Genomic DNA, 25427 nt, shown 5'->3' with positions numbered 1-25427 from the left:
TTAAATTTTTTTAGTGAAAATGATCCTGATTTAGGAAGAAGTGTTATAGTTAAGCGATCAGTGTTAAATGCAATAACTCTGTATAGGCAATTGTTAAATGAAAGAGAAAAAAAGCAGAAACAATCAACTTTAACCTCATATTTTAAAATGTGATTTCACTTTGTATGTAAGTTGACTGTTTATTTAATAAAACTTTTCTTTGTTCGAACAAAAGCTTTTCATTTTCTTTACGTAGGAACGTATCCCTATTCTGGCCATAGTATTTTTACCTCTGAAAACGAAGTTTCGCTTAACGAAGTAATTTCGTGGAACGCATCCTATTCGTTAATCGAGGTATGCCTGTACTTCCATGGGCACTGTTCTTCTGAATTGGTTTCTATGATTCCCGCTCTCTCTTTCAAAACAGTCCGAACACGTGCCGCTACCAGCCAACATCCATTTACTGTCCAGCTTCAAACCCACAGAACCAACTTTTCATCTTCCTCATTTATTCATTCAACTGCCGTTTTCTGGAACAACCTTCCTTCATACGTATTTCCTGAAAATTACAATCTACTGAAGTTCAAGTCCAATGTCAACAAATATCTTCTTTCGTCTTTTCAACCTCCAACCCAAGCACGGTACTAAGTACTATAGGTTCCAATACCTCTCGTGTTTGGGGTTCTCATAAAAAAAAAAAAAAAAAAAAAAAATTGTTCATTTGTGGTTCCATAAAATTTGAGCATTAGGTGTGAGCAACAGATATGCACCAGTTCAGAAATGAGATAATAGCTGCAGGGTCTTTTTGGAATGTTGTTGTTGTTGAAACCCACTGAAGTATGAGATTGTTTTGTGGAAGATTTTATATCAGTTCACCCACAAAATAAACATTTAGAAGAATTCCACAACTGGTGGAATCAATACAAATAAAAGCCCTTCCAAGATGTGGACATCCTAGCCATTAATGACAGGAACAACAAATGCTCACAAGCATTTTCATATCAGCTTCCCCATACATAATATTTATGTGCAATATTTCAGTTCGTTTGAGATTCTAAAAAATTTTCAGGTTGACACCAAAAGTTTGTATACCAAAATTTACCCAACATGTTGATACCAATGCTGAATGCTGAAGTATTTTCAAAAACTGAAACAATCATTGCACCAACTAACTAGCACCCATACTTATCTGCTAATTTAACACTAAAAGGTGGTAAATATGAACCTTATGTTCTAATCAGATTGAAACTTGGGTCAATTTATGGCAGCAAATTTGGAATTTAAATTGACTATATATATTTTCTTGACATACCATAAGTGGCACACATGCCATGGTTGGCCATCCAGTCTAGTATCTTCTTCTTCCAGGCTTGGTCTTTTTGTTGCTGGTTTTGTTCCAACAACTAGAAGAAGATACTTTGTGACGAGGACTGCAGAGGTCTAGCCCACCATACAAAAATCCACTGCCACCAGCACAGCATGTGTGGAGTCAAAGCAATAGGTTTCTGCAGCTGTAGAAGCTCCTTTTTGTGTGTAAAGAATCTATTTGAACACCATTCCCAATACCACTGATTTTTTTAGTGGTATTGGGAATGGTGGCAATGCTTTTGGAAATGTGATGTGGTCAGGCAAATCATGGCACACATTTTTTTTAGAACTGACCAACATATGAGGTTAGAAACTGTATCCCAAATCCATCCTGCACTCTCTCATGGAAGCATTCTCATGTATGGACTGCTTTTGCAGTACAGAATGGATATCACCTTGTTATTTTGGAGAGTTATGATTGGTCTGAATGTACTTGCAAACTAGTTTCATCCCATAAGGCTGACACACCTAAATGGGTATATTAGCTTTATGGGATGATGCACATTGCTGTCTGTTCCACAGTGACAATGGGCAATATACAGTGCTTGCCATGGACCGCATGGTCAGTGTTAATCTCACTGGGAATCTGGTACTTGTATTGCATCTATTCTACCTCAGTCATCTAGATTGGTATGTTTTGAGATGGCCCTTAGTAACTAATGAATCTGCTTGAACTAGAAGTTATTCTCAAGCAGAAGTGAAATAACATGACTATGGAATATCTGTATATGCACATAATAAAATTTCATTCCATGCAGAAATAGGGTTTCATTGCCACCAAAGATGAATCTACCTGTTATTGTATGTTATTCTCTAATATAACAGTGCGTGCACCGTGTACACACTTTGTAGCCTGACCCATGCTGCCAGTTTGGTTAGGAATCTTACAGTATACCAAAATCCCGACAGGTTAGTATATTAAGATATTGCAGCATAGCCTGTCAAGTGTTAGTTAAAACAATTTCACGGTAGAAGAAAGGTTACCAAGTCAACAGGGCAAGCAATTACTTTATGCAGCTAGATCCAGTGAATACATAACAGTATAGCATTAGTAGAGGCGTATGATGCATGAAAGCAAGCTTATGCAGCATCAACCAAGAAAAAACTCCCATTTCAATCCTCCATTTGTTCCAAATGCCTGTCCATCTCAGCCTTAAATTCATTTAGGCTATCAACTTCCACAACAAAAGATGGAAGTTTGTTCCACCAATCAACTATCCGCTGGCTAAATTTAGGCAAATTTCCGCACATCTATTCTACAGCTGTCTTTCCTCAATTTGAAACTGTGCCCTTTAGGTTCTTAATCTGAGCAAGAGGAAGAATTCCATCAGCATTCAGCTTGCTCAACCCATTCAAGGCCTTATACACCTGAATCAGATCACCTAGCAGGTGCCTACTCTCCAGGCACTGCAATTTGCAGGACTTAAGCTTTCTTCATAAGAGCACCCCTTTGTTCACCTCACCAATCTTGTTGCCCTTCTTTGTACCCATTCTAAACTCTACATCCTTCCTAAAATGAGGCCTCCAGACCTGTACACAGTACTCTAGGTGTGGTCTGAGCATTGCCTTGTATAACAGGATAATCACCTCCCTGTTCCTGCTAGCAAAATTCCTGTATATCATTGACTCCATGACCTGCCCTGGCAGCCTGTCTGCACTGCTCAACGAACTTCATATTTGACTGCACAATTACCCCCCAGGTCTTTTTCACTTTCCCCTTCCCTGAGTGTAGTACCACACAGTTGGTATGTTTCTCTTCGGTTATTGCTACCCATATGCAGTACTTTGCATTTGTCAATGTTAAACTTCAGTTGCCACTTCTCAGCCCATTTTCCCATCTTATCTAGATCCAGTTGGAGTAGCATGCTGTCTTTACTGTCGTTAACAACCCTGCCAACCTTTGTATCATCTGCAAACTTGGACATTAAACCTGATATACTTTCATCAGTATCATTGATAAATATACAAAACAACAATGGGTCCAACACTGAACCCTGGGGAACTCCACTAGTAACATTTGTTCACAAAGAGCTGTGTCCATTGATTACCACTCTCTGTCATCTCCCAGTGTGTGTGTGTGCGTGTGTGTGTGCGTGCGTGTGCGTGCGTGCACCGTATACACACTTTGTAGCATGACCCATGCTGCCAGTTTGGTAAAATAACTAAAATTCTCTATACTCGGAGAAAAACATTAGTGATCAAACGTACCTAGAATCTTTGGTTCAAGAACTCTAAACCTGACACCAAAATACATCAGATCACCTAAAAATGTCTACAAGCAGAAGACATTGTGACTATAATTAGTAAATGAAAGAGCAATAAGGTTCAATATTTTCTACATTATAAATCGATTTACAAACGAATGAGAGGAATTACCTCAATATATCGAGGCAATTCCTCTCATTAGTTTGTAAATTTGTCTCAAACAAAAGTTTTTAATAAAAAAAAATTGATTACACAACCTATCCACCCCAAACTAGTTGGCTTGAATAGCTACAGGGTACTATGTGCACTGCAATGCCTCCAAGCATCCTGCTGGGGTTGGTATGTGTGCACACGTGCGCTCAGTCAATTGGAAATGAACTCCTTTGCATGGATTTTTTTCATTAGAAACAGTTAAACCAATATTATGTTTTCTGGGTACAGACTCCAACCTTTCACCTACAACTCCAGTCTCTCTCTCTCTCAATTTTGTTTTGGATGTACTATTGCTGATTCATTGTTTGGCTTAATTTGACCATCTTCTCTGTCTCATTTCCATAACACAGTTCATAAAATTTCTCTGCATTTTTTCAGGACTTAGTTCTCTTTTTCTTTTCACACAAAAAGCAGTAAAACTCAGTTAAAATCTGAATTTTTAAAAATTCGGTGAATTTCTTATTTTCCTTAATGAATATACCTGAAAATAGTTTACAATAGTAAATACCTGAGCATAGTTTGCTATAATTCTGGCAGGTTTTCCATTTTCGTCAAATGCATATGGTACGAACCAGGATGATATCCTTTCTGAATTTAGAAAGTTATAAAGGTTAATAAAAGAACTTACTAAAAACTAACGTCGTTAAAGATTTATTTATTTTTGAAGAAAGTATGTATAGTTTGGTAACTTCTGTAACTCATGTTGTTTTTAAAATCGAGAGCCAGAACACCACCCTCCCCTGACACTAAATTTGTAAAGGCTGTCTTCCCAGTCACAACTGGAAAAGACCAAATGAGGGAGAAGCACAAAGATAATATGTGATGTATGTCAGTAGTCACAACATTTTTTACAAACTTTACTGTAAGTGTATATTTATGGTAAAAAGTGCCTATCCCAAATATGTACTTTTTTACTATGGGATATTTGCATTTTACCAAAAAAAAAAAAAAAAAAAAAAAAAAACAAATATCCCAAATGCAGTTTTGTCAGTGTTGTGCCCTTGAGGTGATTTGTGTGTTAGTATGTGTCAGTGAAATATTAAGAGTTTAAATATTTAATACACTCATAGCAGAAACTGTATGACTTTATTTGTAAATTGTGGATGTTTAAATTTCCATCCCTAATTCCTAAGATAAGCACATTTCTTATGGCAGTTTATGGCAGTTGAAACTACTGGCTCCAAACATAATTCATAGCTAGAAAGTTGCCACCTGAGTTTTCAGAAGTGTTAAGTTTAATATTGAATTTTAATATAATTGTCTTTTAAGAAGTAATTCATCACCTAATACAGTAAAATCTCATTAATACAAACTCGGTTTATACAAAGTACTCGTTTATATTAGCATTGGTAGAGGCATATGATGCAAGAAAGCAAGCTTATGCAGTATCAGCCAGAAAAAAAAAAAAAAAAAGAAAGAAAGAAATAAAAACACTTCCACTTTACCCCTTCGTTCGTTCGAAATACCTGTCCAGCTGAGCCTTAAATTTATTTAGGTTATCAACTTCCACAACAACGGATGGAAGTCTGTTCCACCAACCAACTACCCGCTGGCTAAAGACAAATTTCTGGACATCTATCCTACATCTGTCTTTCCTCAATTTGAATTTATGCCCTCTCAGGTGATTATTCTGGGCAAGAGGCAGAATCCCATCAGCATTGAGCATGCTCAAACCATTCATGGTTTTATACACCTCTATCAGATCACCTCGCCGGTGCCTAGTCTCCACACATTGTAATTTGCAAAACTCAAGCTCTTTCTTCGTAAGAGCAGCCCTTTGTTCCATTCACTAACCTTGTTGCCCTTCTCTGTACTCATTCCAGCAGCTCTACATCCTTCTTGAAATGAGGCCTCCAGACCTGTATACAGTACTCAAGGTATGGCCTGACCATTGACTTATACAAGGGAATAATCACCTCCTTATCCCTGCTAGAAAAATGCCTGTATATCATTGATAAGACACCATGAGCTATTCTTGCAGCCCGTCTGTACTGCTCAGAGAACTTCGTATCCGCCTGCACAATTATCCCCAGGTCCTTTTCATTCTCTACCACTGTCAGTGTAGTACCACAGAGTTGATAAGTTGCTCTAGGGGATGCTGTTTCCCATATGTAGTACTTTACATTTGTCACAGTTTAACTTCATTTGCCACCTCTCAGCCCATCTGCTCAACCTTTCCAGATCCTGTTGCAGCAGCATAGCGTCAGTAGTGTCCTTAACAACCCTGCCAACTTTTGTATCTTCTGCAAACTTGGACATTAAGCTTTATATACCATCATCAGTATTATTTATAAATACAGAAAACAATAATGGACCCAACACTGAACCCTGAGGGACTCCACTAATAACATTAGTCCACGATGAACAGTGTCCATTGATTACCACTCTCTGTTTTCTCCCCCTCAACCACCCCTTTATCCATAGCAGCAATTTGCCTCCAATGCCACACTGCTCCAATTTGTGCAGCAGTCTTCCATGTGCACCAGTATCAAAAGCCTTTCTAAGATCCAAGTAGAATACAGAGTTGCCAGAGTTGAATACACGTCTGGCATTCCCCTCGCTGAATAACTCCTCATGTGTGAATGTCAATGCAAAATATTCATTTAGTTTGTTAGCTACCTGAGCAGGATCATCAACAGTTGAACCATCGATATCAAGTGGACCAATCTGATTCATCCCCTTCCTTCTAGAGTTTACATAAGAAAAGAACTCTTTACTGTTTTTCTTTGCATCCTTTGCCAAAGATTTCTCGTAATCCGCCTTCGCCTGCCTAACCTCCTTTGTAACTTGGTTACAGATCAACTTATATCTATCGTAGGCTTCTGTGTCACGTGTTAATTTATATGTATCCAATGCATTTTTCTTCTCTGCCATATGTCTCATTAGTTCATTTGACATCCATTTAGGCCTAAACCTTGAACAATATTTCTTAGTTGGTATGTAAAGCCTAGTAGCTTCCAAGATAAGTTCTTTGAATGCTTCCCATTTTGAATTTGCTGTTGGTAACATCATCAGTTGGTCCCACTGTATAGAATTTAAATACTGTCTCAGACCATTGTAGTCGCCTTTACGAAAGCAATAACCCTTCCCTTTACCCCTGATGGTAGTTACCTCTTTGAGTAAATCCCACTTCCGAACACTGTGATCACTGCCACCTAGTGGTTCCTTTATATGAAGAATCACCACTGATAATCAGATCAAGAATATTACTCCCTCTAGTTGCCTCCCAAACATGCTGATGTAGAAAACAATCATCCAATAAATCCACAAAAGCCTTGCTAGTGTGTGAGTGACCAACCCACAAATTCCAGTCAATATCTGGGAAATTAAAATCCCCCATTATAAGACTCTGATTTACTGGCCCACTCTATTTCCCTGTACAGTTTCTTATTATACTCATCAGAGTCATTAGGCCTATAGCACACTCCTACTCTCAATTTTGATCTCCCAGTGCTTATGTCACACCACACTGACTCGACACTGCACTGTCCAGCGATGTCGACTGGCTTCACTTCTTTGGATTTTATGTGTTTCTTAACTAATAGCATAACCCCGCCTCCCTTCCTATCCTGTCTGTCCTTTCTGTAGACATTGTACTCCCCAAATTCCAGTTCTGCATTCCTTATATCTATGTGACACCACACAGATATATATGAAGCACATACCATTCCCCTGCAAAAGGATAGGCTTTTCTATGTAAATATATTCATTTATTACAAAATTGGTTAATATGTATTACAAAATTCAATTTCACCGCGTGAAAAGTAAATATTGTTACTTTGTATGTTTAATACAAATCTTGGCACAATCATCCAATTATTGCTTCTAGCCACCCGGTTTCCTGCTTCCCGAAGGATGGCATTGACTTGTTAGAATTTACTTTTGTGTAAGCAAAACCAGTTTATGGTAGCTGCAACTTAAGTGCACTCTGAAAAACATCATTGTGAAGGATCAGATATTAAATTAACAAAAGAATAAAAACAGTTTTTCTAAGTTGTTTGCATACATTCCCTCGTTCTCCACAGGATTAACCTCAGTTGCAATTGTTACACCAGTTCAAATAGTCTTTTGCTACGGTAATCTATTTTTTGTGCCATTTTATTTGAGCTTGATGTCTTTTTTTGAAACTTGTCTTTAAATTAATTTAAAGTTTGTTTTTATTAAATCTCATCTAACCATGTTATGGCCACAAAACGTAAATGGACAGCATTAAACCTGGAAATTAAATTAAAAATTATACAAGAGGGCGATAGGATAGAATAAAGCAAAATGGACATTGCAAAGGAATAGACATCCCTTTACTGACTTTATCTACAATCCAGGTGACCCCCGCTTAACGCTGATAATTTGTTCTGTAAAAACAGAGCACTAAGTGAATCCGCGCTAAGCGAGTGCGGATTCACTAAAAAAATATTTAATATTCAAATATTTGTACATATAAAATATTCTGCATTATATACGTATATAATTATGTGGTAACTACTTACGTATCAAAATTAAACTTATAATTCCAATTAAAATCATGAATTTAATTGATCTAAATTGATTTAATTTAATTGATGAATTTAATCATGAAAAATGTGTCGATTTTGGGTTGAACTTTGACCCTCTTCCAAATAAACTAAAAGGGATATTGATTTTAAATCCCCCACAGCATACCACCCAACAATAAAGTCAACCGATCCTTCGCCGCTTTGAAACCTGGCATGCTTTTTTCTTCTTTCAATATGAAACTTCTTTTAGGCATTAGTTTCCACAAAAGTCTTGCTTCACCTATGTTAAAAACTTGTTGAGAAGTATAACACATAATACCCCTCTTCAATAATTTTAACAAGTTATTTTTTGAAAGTTTCGGCTCCTTCTGCACTTGTGGCTTCTCCCTGGATTTTAAATCTATTCAACCAGCTCTTACTAGTTTTAAATGGTTCCACATTTTTTTTTTTTTTAGGTGAGTTTTCTTCAGATCATGATATTGGCTAATCTCTCTCTCTCTTTTTTTTTTTTTTTTTGATAATATTTAACTGAATTCTGCATTGGATATTATCTTCAATAAAATTAGTTAATCTTTCCATTTCAATCCTAATAGCCAGTCTAGCCCTAGTTGCTTGCAGTGGAACAGCTATCTTTCCCGCTGCTAAAATTAATTCTTTATTTTTTTTTATAATTGTTCTTACAGTTAAACTTAAAAGTCCTAAATTATGGCACACATCCGCTTGTCTTTGACTGGAATCAATTCGCTTCAAAACGTCTAATTTAATTTTCAAATTGTCTTTTTCTTACATTTAGAGTCTTCGTACTGCGCCCAGGCGTTGTTGCTTTTTCATTCTTATCGGCCATTATTAACTCTTCGAAAATGTAACTGCATTGGTTGCATTAATTGTGATACAATGTTCAAGTAAACTGTCCGTTTCACACGATGTCTAATACGGTACTGAGTGATGACTAGACTTCGGATAAATGCATATAACGCAAATATTACAAGCAATATACTTGATCATTTTTTAAAATGTTGATCTCGGAACTACATAATAAGTCACTGTACTGCAATTAAATTAGCATGCGAGAAAATTTCACCGAGCGTGGGAAAATTTCTCAAGTCAGCATGGGAAACATTTTAATGCTGTTTTGCTATTAATTTTCAAGTTATCGACTCCATCAAATGAAACGATTTTGTTAAATATGCCAAAAATTCAATCTGTAAAAGAGCATTATAGTGATCTGTGACAGCGTTATAGTCAGATACGGGTTATAATATAAGAACAGCATTATAGCAAATCAGCGTAAAGCGAACCGTGTTATGACGGGGGCCTGCTGTACTGAAAATGGGAAAAATACTTGCAAACTTGCAAAAAAGCTTGCAAGAAACCTGCAAGATTCAAAGACTGGAGCAGCGATAAAAAACAGGAAACGAATTCGTAGTTCAAAACACGAGTGTGAAACAAAACTTTTCAAGTAGTACCAACAAATACATTGAATTTGCCAACATCAGGCATCATTTTGCAAGACAAGGCAAATTATCCAGCTCAGCAACACAGCGTTATAGCGAATCAGCATAAAGCGAACCGCGTTATAACAGGGGCCTGCTGTACTGAAAAACTGGGGAAAAAAACTTGCAAACTTGCGAAAAAGCTTGCAAGAAACCTGCAAGATTCAAAGACTGGAGCAGCGATAAAAAACAGGAAACGAATTCATAGTTCAAAACACGAGCGTGAAACAAAAGTAGTACCAACAAATACATCGAATTTGCCAATATCAGGCATCATTTTGTAAGACAAGGCAAATTATCCAGTTCAGCAACACGGAATTAGCAATTTCAAATGCAGCCGTGACTGGCTCCAAAGATTTAAAGACAGAATAACTTGATTTTGCGAAATATTTATGGCCAGTCTGGATTAGTCAACAAAGAAAAAGCTACAGACTGGTTGCGTTCTGTATGGTCCATTCTCAAAAAATATTAGCAAAGGATATTTTTGATCTTGATGAGACACGTTTTTTTTAATTTGCTGCCAAACAAAACATTTGCCGGTTTTTTTTTTTTTTTTTTTTTTTTTTTATGAAAACCCCAAACACGAAAGGTATCAAAACCTATAGTACCATGCATGGGTTGAAGGAGAAGTATGGGGGGAGGGGGATGCCAGAAACTTTGCTCTAGAGACTAAACATGGGTTTCACCACTTCAAGCCTCCAATAAGCAAAGTGGTGGTATTTCACCAGTTGATGAAAGTCATCTACCACCTTGAGGAGTGTCTTATCGTGGTGGAAAATTAAGTTAAAGACTCGCTGTTCTGTTATGCTACGATCTGTTATCTATCATATGCTATCATCTGTTATCATGCTCTTTCTTCTGGATGAATTTCTGGCCTTGGATCTAGGCCCCGTGGAAAGACTAGCCTTTGCAGATGACATGATTTTCCTTGTAAAAGGTAACACACAAGTGATTGCAGAGCAAAGATCAAATGCCGCCCTCTTGCAGCTGCAGGAGTGGACACAAATGCACATGCTCAAAATATCACCTGAAAAAACCAAACAAATTCTTCTAAAAGGCAATTTGGACATGATATCCACAAATCAAAATTAACACAATAACTATGAAAATGGTAACAGAACTAAAATATCTTGGAGTAGTCTGGTCTTTGATTCAAAATTAACTTTTTATCCCCATTTGACTTACTTGGTGAAGAAAGTGAGAAATTATGCAGGTATGATTGCCAGGATCAGTCGAGCAGACTGGGGGGGGCTCAAAAGAAAGACCTTGGCAATCATATACCGTGCAATGTTCCTACCTGTTATCTCCTATGGAGCTGGTGCATGGTTCTCCCGCTCGGCCATAGTAAGAAATGGGAATAAATTTGAATCGATACAAAGGACAATACTTCTCACTATTAGCAGAACATGTCGCACAGTAAGCACACCTGCGCAACAGTTGCTGGCCGGAGCTCTACCACTTTATCTGGAAGTAGCCAAAAGAGACTTATATTATAGACTTAAAATGGACATATCCACAAAATTTCTGGGGATAGCCCTTGATACAGCCAGCACCTTCAATGTTGAAAGAAAAAGAATGGCCACAAAATTCCATGAGCTATAGCAAACAAAGTGGGAGCAGGAAACCAGAGGTCTGGTTACCAAACGATTTCTCCCACAGGTGTCAGTGGTTAGCCCAAAGCCACCTAAACCCCTAGACTTTTTACAACATTTATATTGACAGGTCACAGCTCCCTAAAGGCAAAACTAACCTCCTTAGGGCTGACTGATGACCCAAACTACACGTGTAGTGAGAGTGAAGACTGGGCGCACATTCTATATGAATGTATAATTTATGACACCCCAGAACAGAGCTAATAGCACAAATTGACCCCCCTTCCCAGGAGAGGAAGAGGAAAACTATAAAGCCTTTATAACCTTCACACAGAAAGCATTCGAAATGTGTAGAATTATCCAAATAAGGGCAATTCAGCCCCCCCCGGCAATCGAACAATAATCCATAGTAAAAATTGCCCGCATTTCCCACCACGCCCAGGCGATGACTTAAAAACTGTTGGGATAGCAGCGTTCTGCACCCTGGCAGAAACCTGATTGACATGGGTACTCCCCAGGACGTGCCACTGGGGTACACCAAATAAGCAACCATGTAGGGGTGGGGGATGTACAGGCAATCAGGGAAGCAGATTAGCTGAAAAATATGAGTAAGCTAGTAGCAAGGGGACGTAATGTAGAATGAATGAGAAGGAGACAGAGTGAATAGGCTGGGCACAGAGTGAATTGGGAGTTTTGGTGAAAGAAAGAGTGACCCTCGGGAAAGAGAATGAGAGTGTTATGGTGAATGGGAATGAGTGGAAGAGCAAATGTAATTGGCCGAAACAATACAAAGTTAATAATAACTTACCTTACTTTATATATTAACGACACAAACACTATCACTGCATTCTCCCCTGGCCTGCAAAAACCTTGCAGCTAGGCCTGCACAGCAACTGAAGAAGCATAACGTGTAGTTGAGGTGCCCAGAGAGTGCAGTGTAGAAAGCAAGAGTTGAACAAATTAAATGAAAGCCAGAAGAATGAATGAGAATATAAGTGTGTGAGAAAAAGAACACAAACCATAAATATTGCTAACCCTAGTTTTAATATTTTATAGTCTTGCTTATTAAGCTTAACTATTATGCATTAGTATTTAAATTTATATTACACACCATTGCATCTCCACCTAGTGTGTACGAAAAAGATGAATGAGTGAGTGAAGGGGGGGGAATATATATATATATATAACCTAACAAAAAAAAAATTATAAAATATAAGAAAAAAGTATAAAAATAGAATGCAATTAGAGTGAGAATGCAGATTATGAATGAAGTAAATGTGTTTCTCCCCCACCCTCCGGCTATGATTTATACATTTCGCACGTACAGCAGACTCAATTTACTGGGATCGGATTAACCGGGACACTTCAAAACTCCGAATTAAAAAAATCAACCAGAAATCATAAAATTCAAGTAATAACTAGAATAGGTATAAACAGATATTTTGCAAGTCGTAAATAAACTATAAGTCATCAGCAGGAGATTAGTATACCTATTATCTTGAAACGCCCGCTGTCTTCACACCTGCTGTTCAAAAAAAAAAAAAAAAGAGAGAGAGAGAGAGAGTGAAGAAATGTTTAGTTTGTTTTAGTGCATTGCGTCGATTTTTGTGTTCTGTCGCACCGCAAAAAGACAAATTTTGTTTCATTATTATGTCAGGGGTGTCAATTTTTTTTATTATAAATCGCAAAAATGATAGGTAAACGCAAAAGAGTTGCGCTTTAGTTAAACAAAGACTTGAAATTATTCAAAAGTTTGAAGACGATGCATCCGTTAAATCTCTAAAGAACCATTATAATGTTGGTGACCAAAACCATACACGACATTGCAAAAAATAAAGGAAGCATCGTATTGGACTCACGAGTAGTACGTGTTAAGTTTTATATCTATCGCCATATTTTTTACATAGGTTGCTGAGCATTTTTCGATACAGTAAGTCCCCGACTTACGCAACTATGGATTTATGTAAATTTGTTTTCACTCAAATTTTTTTTTTTTTTTTATAGGATTGTAAAATTTAAAACAACAAAAAAAAATAATAGTAATCAATCAATAACGACGATCATGGCACGCACAAATTGCACAAGTGAGATAGGAGTAACAAGCAAAAAAAATTGGAAAAAGAAAAGATTCTTACAATTATTTATGGGTTTTTTTTTATATGACTGAAGATTTCAGTGAAGGGGACACACATTTCGCCATAATAACGTAAAAACCCACAAAATTCCAGCTATTGCTATTATCGCAAATGCAATTAGATTGAGTTTACTATCCGTTTATAATAGATAGAAAGTGCAAATTGTTTTTATTGTTTTTTGTTGACTTCCAGAAATGTGCTTTAATAAAATATGAACTTGCTCAGGATGATAATAGTGAGTTTTCGCCTTAACCCTGTAAAGTTCTTTACAGAAAATTTCATTTTGACCATTATCGTTTGTTTGTTTATTTGGTTTTTAGGAGCATTAGCAACTAAGGCCATATTGCTCCAGAGATATGTGGTGGTCATTCCCTGACCTTTCCGCATCCTCCGTATTTGGTGGTCACAGGCTCGAACCCCGGTCTAATCAAGAAGTGTGTGCTACGCACTGCTGCTCCTGCCCACCTGGCTATGGAGGTGCCTTGACCATTATCATGGTGTTGACTAAGAGAATAAATGACAGCAGTACTAGTACATCTACCAACAAAAGGAAAGTGATCGATTTGGATCAGAAAATTAAACTAATAAGAATATATGAAAATGGTCAAACATTAATAAGTATCGCGCTGAATTCAGATTTGTCAATAATAATATAGTAGCAATATGTTACTAGTCTTTCCCGAGTTTCGTAAAACTCGACGAAGTAAGAAGTCCTGGAACGTATCTCTCACGTATGTCGGGGCATTCTGTATTTTTGGATTATCCAGGATTTGTTTTTTACTCTCTATCCCAGAAAATCGAGCGTCTACTGTATACATTATAACAGAAACAGACCCTGCTTATTGTGGTGGCTCCTGCAGTTTCGGCTGCCATCCCTTTGAAGTAGTTAAAGCCCTAGGACCCACTACTTTAGGTAACACCATTATTTTTGTTATTATTTTTATGTTAATCAATTTAATTTCAGGTTATCTCCTTCACCTTACAGGCCTTCTCAATTTTTCCATGGTAATTACAATTGACAGGTCAGCATCCCTACCCTATACAACTGAATATAAACATTTGTCTATATTTCATTATGGTTGCCAGGTTTCTCTACTGTAACTAGTAGTATCCCAGATCCATAACAGTTTAATAATTTTGATTTAATACTTTGCTTGCTTACTTTGTCATTCAGTAACGTGATTATTTTTATCAGTATTATATATATATATATATATATATATATATATATATATATATATATAAGGTAAAGGAAGGCAAATAAAGCTATTTTATTATTGGCAAATGGTACAAATATCATTATCAAGTACTAAAACGTGACATAGGAGCAAGAGTGCAATAGCATGCGTTCTTTGAGTGGACCTGGGTTCAACCCAATGACTGCTAAATATGATTAACGTTTGTATTGATGATTTATTGTAAAACTCTACTGACCTGGTGGTTGTGCCAAAGTATAAACAAGAACTTTTTTTTTTTAATCAAGTGATTTCGGATGGTTCTGTTTTGTTATAATCAGCAGCTTCTAATTTTATAAGCAGTACATTAGAACCCAGAAAAGGGGGAGGGGGGTCGATCTCTCTCTCTCTCAATAAACACTAACTCTGCTAACTTGGTCACTAGACTACTACTGGCAACCACTCCTCCCTCTACATGGTGGAACAAGAAATCTGGGAAAGAGCCAATCCTGAGGCTAAAGGTAAAAAATAGAAACAGGAATATCAACGACTAGAGCTGAAGAGCCCTCATCATAATGGTATAAAACTGACTGTGATCTTTCTTTCTCAAAGGGAATTTAAAACTGACTTAAACAAACAGGGCCTTTAACTTCCCTCTGACTACACTGTCAAATCATCCAGTGGGGGAACTCCTTTTATTATGCAGAGACATTTAGAAACTGCAGCAGGATCACCAAAAATGGTCAAAGGGCTGCAGTCTGATAGGCCGCCTGAACAAACTCAGTGCAAATGGGATTCTTCCTCCTGCTCAGACTATGCACATGATGGAGCATATATTCAATTGAGGAAGGATGGTTGCTGGTTAGATTATGTGAAATTGGCATATTTTGGTAAAATGTAACTCCCTCTATATTTAATAACTGTGACATGATGTGAAACTATCATGATGATTTTCAAAATCTATGCATAGAAATTGGTTAAAAACAACATTTAAGTTGTTGGAGGTAAAAATTGTGTTGGCTAGTGTAATACAAGGAAAGGGACAAACTGCATAGGTCCACTTTATGTGAATGAAATACTTGTTGTTATCCTGTTAAGGTTGCTGACAAATGGAATAAATATTTTGCAGTAACATTCATATGCCAAAAAGTTTTTCAAGATAAATATTTTGCAGTAACATTCATATGCCAAAAAGTTTTTCAAGATGGAGATACAGATGCATATCAAATTCTACCTGTGAGCTAAATGATTCTATGATAACTGAGAAGAAAGTAAAGATAAAATTATTGAAACCAAAATTAAATAAGCGGCTGGTAGAATCTATCTAATTATATAAAAACAAACAGCAAACGAAGAAAGCAAGCATACATCTTTGTATTTGGGGATGTGAACCAATCTGATTACTATGACTAGGCACAGAGGAATTGGATACAAAAAATAATTTTGACATCACATACTTAGCTTTCAGATAATTTTTGGTGCTGTTTCACATGCCATTGGAGCAGTGTGGCATAATGGACACATTACTGTCATGGATAAAAGGATGGTTCAGTTGCAGGAGAGAGAGTGTGGTTAGTAATGGAGACATTAGTGGAGTCTCTCAGGGTTCAGTGCCAGGCCTCCCTGCTGTTTTCCTTTATTAAAAACATTAATGAAGGTATGTCAAGTTTAGTGTCTAAGTTCTTTGATCATACAAAGGTTGGTAGGACAATTTAGGACAGGAATCAGAATGTACCATTATAGCAAGACCTAGAGAAAGTAGACAGTCTGACTGAGAAATGACAGTTTAGGTTTAATTCAAATGCAAAGTGTTGCATTTGGGTAGAGTAACCCCCAGAATAACATACCAATTGGGTGCCACCACATCCAAAGTAATGTAGAGTGAAAAAGACTTAGGAGTAATTATATAGTTCAACGTGAAGTTCTCTGAGCAGTGCAGACTGACTGTTAACACAGTCACTGATATACAGGAACTTTGCCATCAGAGTGAAAGAGCTGTTTCATTGTATAATGAAATGATTTGGGTGTGTCTTGCATACAGGTCTTCATTTTAGGAAGGATTTGGATCTGTTAGAAGGGGTGTAGAGAAGGACAACATGATGACTCAGAAGCAATAGGGTACTCTTACCCTGAAAGACTGGCCCCGGGTGCCAAGCGTTCCATGGCCAAGCGATTCTAGTGCGTTTTCCAAAGCGTTTTCTACAGAGAACATTTAAGCGAACAGTTTCTATTTTTTAGTTTTAAACACCGTTTTCTTGATTTCTATAGCATAGTAGCTCTCTCGCACTACAAGAAGTAGGCAGAAGCCCAGAAAGGAAAACCACCTTTCTGTTTTTTTCCATTAGTACTAACTTACTAACTCAGCTGCTTGATCACCTTGTGGCACTGCTCCTGCCTCCCCGTGGCGGGGCCGGTAACCTGGGTGGTAAAGATAAATCCCTAGGGCCAAAAGGAGCTATCATGGATTCAAACAATTTTCCACCCTTAGAGCCTTAAAGCTCAAGACAAGAATCCTGTCATGAAAATACTAATCAACCAAAAAGGCTTCGAACTGAAGCACAGCGTCCAGACATCCCTAATTTTCTGGCGATACACTCTCTTTCTACGTAGCCCGTGGGCAAGTTATCACCATTTATTATTCAAAGATATCTAGAATCTTTTGCAGGATCACCAAAAATGGTGAAGCGACTACAATCAGGAGATCTCCTGGTTGAAACAGCCACATCCAAACATTCTGAGTGGCTATTAAAGACTACTACATTTGGTGGATTGCCAGTGTCTGTTACTCCTCACAATACTTTAAATTCATCTAAAGGAGTCATCACAGAATGGGACTTAATTACAGTGTCTGAGGAGGAATTAGTCCAAGAACTTAGCCATCAAAAGGTAATCGCTGCTAAAAGAATTATGACAAAAAAAGATGGAAATCTCATTCCAACTCATTCCATCATTTTAACTTTTAGTACTCCTGATTTGCCATCCTCAGTAAAAGCTGGATATTTAAACTGCCGAATTCGTCCATACATCCCGAATCCTCTTCGCTGTTTTAAATACCAGAAATATGGCCATTCACAGCAGGCATGCAGAGGTGACGCCATCTGTCCTATTTGTGGAGCAAAAGATCATACATAGGCAGATTGTCCAGCCGCAATTCCCATTTGCCCCAACTGCAAAGGCAATCTCCCCGCCTTTTCTAAATCATGTGAGATGTGGAAAACAGGTAGGACAATCCAAAAATACAAAGTAGAACATAAAGTCACATATCCTGAGGCACATAGACAAATAATGTTGACCATGCCAAGTCCATCATATGCCTCTCGAACCAGAAGTTTTCATACAACTGCAATTCAAACAGATGTGTCAATACCGCCCAATGTCTCGATAATTAATTGGGTTAAAGCAACCTTATCAACCACTGGAAAAGAAAATTCTAAAATTAAAACCAGCAATGCCACCAACACCCCAATTAGTATCCCAACTGATACTGTGACAGTCTCAAATGACACAGAAAGATTGAAACCTAATAAAGACTGTAAGGAAACTGATCTACCAACCAACACTATGGAAGTGGATATACACCAAAATTATGAAGAACCTATCCTAGAATTCCTTGCCGATGACACTATGGATACTGGACGCCCCTTATTCCCAAAAAAAAGGACCGAAAAAAATGCCCTGCATACAAAAAACAGTCAGATGAATCATCTTCAGCCAAACCAAAATAATGCCTAACATCATACAGTGGAATTGTAGAGGACTAAGCAGCCACTCTGATGACTTAAGAGATTTAATCTCTCAGTTTAATCCCATAGGTATATGCCTACAGGAAACATTCTTGCACCCCAAGTTTCGCCGAAATTCTCAAATTTTATGATATACAGACGAGATAGAAGCCCAGAGTCTCCTGCCCGTGGAGGAGCCATTCTTGTAAATACTAACATACCATCCAGACCGATCCAATTAAGAACCACCCTAGAAGCTGTGGCAGCTCGGATTGCAGTTGGTATTTCAGTTACCATTGTTTCGATTTATATTCCACCATCTTTATCACTTGCCTTATCAGAACTTCACAACCTCATTGCACAACTTCCAACTCCAATTTGTCTTTTCGGTGACTTTAATGGGCACCATACATTGTGGGGATCAGCTACAATGGACAGAAGAGGCAAGTTGATTGAGGAATTTATAAATAATAATGACCTAAATTAATTAAGCTCTGGATCTCCTACCTACAGGATCTACTTCTCAAATTGACTTGTCAGTTTGCTCACCTTCCATCTCTCCAATCATGACATGGTCTGTGTTAACCGATCCTTTTAACAGTGATCACTTTCCGATCATTTGCTCCTTACAAACAGGAGTAACACCAAATCCTGATCAACGATCCTCTTGAAAGTTTAAAAAAGGCGAACTGGAATGGCTATTCTGCTCAAATACTTCTAGACAGATTTTATGTTAAAAAAGAACTTATTGATGATGTAAATACTTACATCACCAATCAGATTCTGACTGCAGCAAATACCTACATTCCAAAATCCAAGACATATCGCAATCACCAAAATCACTGGTGGAATGCAGATTGCTTCACTGCCAAACAGGGAAAAAACCGAGCTTGGAATAATTTCTGTAAGAATCCCACCACTAATAACCTCATTGCTTATAAAAGGCTTAAAGCAAAAGTAAGACAAATTAGATGTAAAGCGAAACGAGACTCGTGGATCACTTTTGCCTCAACAATCACAAAAGACACCAACACACGCCTCATCTGGAAAAGAATACAGTCACTAAATGGGAAATTCACTCGTATGCCCTCTCCAATTCTTCATTGGAAAGGGAAAGACCTATCTACAGCTGAAGAAGTTGTACTTGCTGAATCATTTGCTACAATCTCTGCTTCTGCCTCCTATGGGTCCACATTTCAGAACATCAAAGCTAGTGCAGAACGATATAAAATCAACTTTTTCACGCACCGCTCTTTCCCGTACAACCAGCCCTTTACATTCATAGAACTTCAAGAATCATTAAACAGATCTTCAAACAGTGCTGCAGGCCCAGATGGAGTTCATTACATTATGCTGAAGCATTTAATTGAAGAAGATTTGAGTACCGTGTTAATCTGTTATAATTGGATATTCTCCAAAAATGCCTATCCTTCTTCCTGGCGTCATTCTTTCATTATTGCCTTACCAAAACCAGGAAAAGATCATTCCTGTGTTGAAAACTATAGGCCAATATCTCTTACGAGCTGCCTGGGTAAAATTTTCGAAAGAATGGTTCACACTAGGCTTACTTACATCCTGGAGTCACAAAATCTCCTTCCAGATCATCACTATGGCTTTCAGAATAGATCAATGCTGACGTGCTTATCAAAGTCGAATCTCATATCCGCAATGCCTTTGTCATGAAACAACATCTAGTCATGGTCAACCTAGATCTTGAAAAGGCATTTGACACTACATGGCATCATGGGATTATTATGGACCTTTACCACTTGGGGTTTAGGGGCCATTTGCCGAAAATAATTTAAAATTTTCTGCAATTGCGTTCTTTTCAGGTCCGATATAAAAATGTACTCTCTGCATCTCACATTCAGGAAGAAGGAGTCCCGCAGGGATCGATACTTAGCCCAACACTATTTTCAATCCGAGTTAGCAGCATAAAACGAGATATCCCAAAAACTGTTGAAACTTACACGTACGCAGATGACCTTACAATTTCTTGTCAGTCTCAAAGTATGAACACCATCGAACGACAGCTCCAACTTGCCATTACCAAAATACAATCGTGGACTTCACGGAATGGCTACAGACTATCAGAAAAGAAATGCACTCTCACCCACTTTTGCAAGAAATGAGCTCTCCATCCCGATCCGGAAGTACAAATAAACAATATTCCAATCTCGCTTGTAAGTACCGTTAAATTCCTTGGAGTGATATTAGATAGCAAGCTGAACTTCCAAGCTCACATCTCTCATTTAAGAAATACATGTCTGAAGCATCTGAATATACTGCGATCAGTCTTGGCTATGTCATGGGGCGCTGATCGGTATACTCTACTGCATCTTTATAGAACTTTAATCCGTTCACGGCTAGATTATTGTTGTCCAGTCTATGACTCTGCCAGGAGCTGTTGTTGTTTGTTTTGTTTTTTTTAGGAGCATTAGCAACCAAGGCCATATTGCTCCGGGATATGCGGTGGTCATTTCCTGACCTTTCCGCATCTTCCGTATTTGGTGGTGACGGGCTCGAACCCCGGTCTAATCAAGAAGCATGTGCTACGCACTTCTGCTCCTTCCCACCTAGCTACCGAGGTGCCTCTGCCAGGAGCACTACTTTACAACGTCTGAATATTGTCCAGCACAATGCTCTCAGGACTGCGTTGGGCACTTTTAGGACTTCTCCAATCCAGAGTCTTTATATCGAAGCACATGATCCTCCATTACATCTTCGTAGGAAATCATTACTGCCCCACTACACTGCTAAGATCCAGAGTCTTCCATCTCACCCCAGTTGGGAATATCTTTATAATGCTCAGTAGGATTTGTTATATGACAGCAAGCCAAATGAAAACAGACCCGCTTCACTCAGGATTAAAGAGCTTTCTCAGAGTTGGCATATCAATTTAAGCGATATTTTTCAGGACACAACTGCACCTGTTCCACCTTGGACACACGTTTCTCCCTCCCATGATACATTTTTTCTGGAGTGGAGAAAGAATACTGTACCTTCGTTTAATATCAGGCAGTTGCACTTAGCTCACACTACTCTGAACTCACATGCCTGTAAAGTCTATACTGACGGATCCAAAACACCCAGTACGGTTGGTGCTGCTGCAGTTTTTCCTTCTCTAACGGTTACTGCCTCACTACCTGCAGCATCTTCACAGCCGAATTATATGCCATCAAATTAGCACTTAGTAAAATTTTTGAACTTTCCATCTCACCTACCATAATTTATACTGACTCGCTCAGTGCTGTTTCTGCCATAAGGACGAATTTCTCATCTTCTCATCCTACCTTGAAACACATTCATTCTCAGCTATTTTCCTGCAGTGTGTCCAATCAATCAATCAGTTTTTGCTGGATCCCGGCCATTCTGGTATTCCGGGAAATGAAAGTGCGGACCTCGTAGCTAAACATCCTCAACCAGCTGTCCTAGAACATCCTCAGGTTCCTTACACTGATTATAAACCTGTTATTTGCAAAGCAAGTTACGACAACTGGTCACAGATCTGGAAAAGTAACACCAACAATAAACTTTACTAGATAAAGCAAGAACCAAAGCTGTGGCTCTCAAGATTTCTACAAAACAGACGAGAAGAAGTGGTACTGGCAAGACTGAGAATTGGACACACTCATCATACCTATCTGTTCCTGCTACTGGGAGAAGATTCACCCCAGTGTTCATCCTGTGATAGTCAACTTACTGTTAGGTATTTCCTCTTTGATTGTCCCTTATATTCAACCATACGGTCAAACACTTTTCAGTCGGTCTCTAGGTTGAACCTCTCACATGATTTAACTCATCCTGGGAAATGAAGCAAACATATAAGAACTTGTAATCTATTTAAAATGTATTGGCCTATATAGGAGTATTTAATTTAACATCTACAGCGGTATATTTCGACTAAAACTATGAGCAGACACAATTTGGCCTCAGTAGCCCTTGTGTCGTTAAGCTAAACAACAACAACCCTTAAAGACTACTTCTGCAAATTGTAGCACTTGGAAACAAGGAGACCTAATTGAAGTCTTTAAGACAATGGATTGGGTAAACTGGTGGCATCCTTACCCTTTATCACTGCACATAAGGGAACATGAATTTAAATCAAAATGGATGGTTGCAAGATAAAAGGTAAAAGTAAACTGCAGCCATTATCAACCCACTGCAGGATGGAAGCCTCCTGCTTCCATCCATATGGTCCATGTTGAGGGAAATGGACCATAATCTGCCACACTGGTCCAGTGTTGGTTGGAAGATCGACCACATTTAGCAATCAGGGGCTTGAACCCCGGTCTACTCAAGGAGCGTCTGCTACTGCACTCCCGCTCCTGACCACTCGACTACAGAGGCCTATAGATGTGCAAAACTTTGATTTTAATGAAAGAGTTATTGATCATTGTAGTAGTTTGAATGATTAAGAAAGATAAGCTAAATTATCAGAAAGGATGGGAAAAATGTGCTGCTGTTTTTTTTTTTTTTTTTTTTTTTTAAAGCTGATGCCACATCTAACTACCTTACATTATATGCCACTACTAGTTGGTTTATTTTAGTAGTGCATAAGGTACAAAGGCTATAACATGCCACCCCCTTCCCTTGCACGCTAATACTAACTAACGTAGTTATTTTCAGGTGGCACGAGTGAACCATATTCTTAATAACATTCTCTCTCACACACATTTTGGCCTGAAAAAAGGAAGTTGCACTTACCATCCACTTATGGGAGGAAATGGGTGTTGAGTTATTTTTGGACTCATGGCATGTACAGATTGATTTCTAATATGGTACTATGATGACTTCCCATTGGAAGTCACTGAGCTATATGTCTCGACTCCATCTCCGGTATAGCTTAGCAGATGATGGGTATGGTTTATTTTTCTCAAACTGTCTAGATACTGTTTTTTTTTTCAGTGTTGTGTACTGTATATGCAAATAACAGTAATACGAGTAATTTGCTTTAATATACATCTGCTAAACAAATTTTATAATTGATGAACAACTTGTCAATTCAAAGGAATAATCTAAGCATGTGATTTGATTATAATAATTCCATTTATGATACATTTTGTTTTTAGGCAATTTATATATATTACATAGTAACATATGTGGGTTTTTTATTTATTTATTTTTTACTATCTCTATATACATAGGAAGTGGAACCTAAAGCAAGTCCCAGACCCACTGTTATAGGAAAACCCCTTCGGCCAAAGAGAAGAAAGGGAAAGTCAATGTCAGGTCGCAGTTCAGAAAAGATAAATTTGCCAGCCATGTCTGTTAGTTGGTCAGAATGTGACATGATGCAGGAATTACTAGATGACTCTTAGGAAAGCTGTTAAGCCTCACATACATACACATCATTACTAACATTAAATGATTTGTCATCTAGAATTTTAGGCTATATTTGAACATCCCTGTTTTGTTCATTGAGCTGCACAGTTTCTCACTATTACCTCTTTTCTATTCCTAGTCATCGATTTTTCTGTTTGTAGTGCAAGTGTGTATTGTCTTAAAATCAGTGGTAGCTTATGTTATGTTATTATAAAAGTGAGATTGCCACTTGTTTTTCTTATGAAAATGCATTGCCCTCATGTTACTGTTGAATTCCTTTCTAATCATAATTTAAATTTTTTGAACAGTCCTTAGTAACTGGAGTACAACTTTTATTTTTTAAATATGAAGTTGATAGTGGATATGATGTTTTCCTTGAATCACAACTAGCTAGTCTCAAAATCTGACCAGATGCCATTCTTTTGATTTACACATTTCGGTGAGTGCTTCTAAGCACATGAATATGTGAAACAAGACAGCGACAGGTTTTTGCCTGAGATAGGTTAGTGCACTGAAAAGTACTAGCGGCAGAGCGACCAAGGGTAACCTTTTGTGGGATCGTGTTTGAGTTACCTTTGATGAAAGTCTAGATATGCAAACTTTCCATAGTTCATCATGTGCTACAGCAAAATGATAGAGCCCTAAAAGCCAATGTAATTTAAAAAAAAAAAAAAAAGCACTCTACTATGGAAAAACATTCTAGGCACAAAACAACAAAACATGATCCCAGAGTTCTCTCATATGAAAGGGGGAGCTATACAGCAGATATTTGTGAGATTTTTTAGATTTCCCTCCACCTTTTAAGTGCTATTCTAGTCAAAAGAAAGGCATTAGCGTTCATTTAGTAGAAGTAGGAAATAACAATTTAGTTCTTTTAAATTTGTTTAGCTTTGTAAGGCAAAATTTAACACATTAAAAATTTCTACAGTCTTGCAGAATACAGTCATACTAAAGTACGATTCAACTGATTCAAGGCTTGCATAGCACAAATTGAAAAAATCTGAGCCATTTTGCTATATGAAAAATCCTTTTCTTATATGTTTTGTGTATTCTGTAGAAATTTATCTATTTTTAAATATAATTTATTAACATTGAACTTATTATGAAATAAATTATATTGATTTCTAAGTTAATTATAGATAGTTTCTCACAGTATCTACTATGTACAGCATGGTCAATGAATGGAGTTTGCTTCCCCCTACAAAGAAGATGAATAAAGAGAGAGCTTTATTTATTTCAAGCCTTTTTATTTAAACAGTAGTGACACTATAAACAGCAGAAGAAATCTTTGTCTGATAGAGATTTAAACTGAACATAATACCTCCTGGTGCATAACTTCTGAAATAAATTCACAGTTCAAAATTTCTATCATTTGTTTACACTAATCTTCAAAATAGTCTCTGCAATACTGAAATCCAGTCTGATAAAGTTCAAGAGACTTAGTTTTTGTAAGTTTAAATGCATTAAGTTAAAATACACCATTTTGACATGACATCCACTTTGTCACCAAATCACTGCTGTATCTTATTGAACTAAACAAATGACAAGGTATAACAAAAGATGGGGACAACAGATTCTATCTTTTTTTGTTGCTTCTTTTAGATGGCTTTTGTTTGGCCACACTCCAAGGTGCGTTCAAATCATCGCAAGTTGGACTTCTAAGATCACTGTCAAAGAAAAGCACTCTTCAGTATTCAAATCTTGCTTAATCAGTGCACATCTCCATA

The 25427-nt window shown here is 37.6% G+C and overlaps 1 protein-coding gene across 2 annotated transcripts in view; it reads left to right on the top strand.

Moving 5' to 3' along the window:
- LOC150078439 (uncharacterized) overlaps window positions 1-24934 on the top strand; it is a 308908-nt gene extending 283974 nt beyond the window's left edge. For both annotated transcript variants that reach the window (XM_090384725.1, XM_090384724.1), the window contains exon 14: window positions 23523-24934. In XM_090384725.1, coding sequence (XP_090240851.1) covers window positions 23523-23696 — 174 coding nt within the window. In that variant the 3' untranslated portion in view covers window positions 23697-24934. The remainder of the gene's footprint in view (window positions 1-23522) is intronic.
- Window positions 24935-25427: the final 493 nt, after the last annotated feature.

Source organism: Mastigoproctus giganteus, chromosome 11, assembly GCF_048544385.1.
Source record: "Mastigoproctus giganteus isolate SK-2022 chromosome 11, ASM4854438v1, whole genome shotgun sequence".
In the NCBI taxonomy this organism is placed as follows: Eukaryota; Metazoa; Arthropoda; class Arachnida; order Uropygi; family Thelyphonidae; genus Mastigoproctus; species Mastigoproctus giganteus.
Note: the sequence above shows the minus strand (reverse complement) of the source record. Positions and strands in the feature narration are given on the sequence as shown.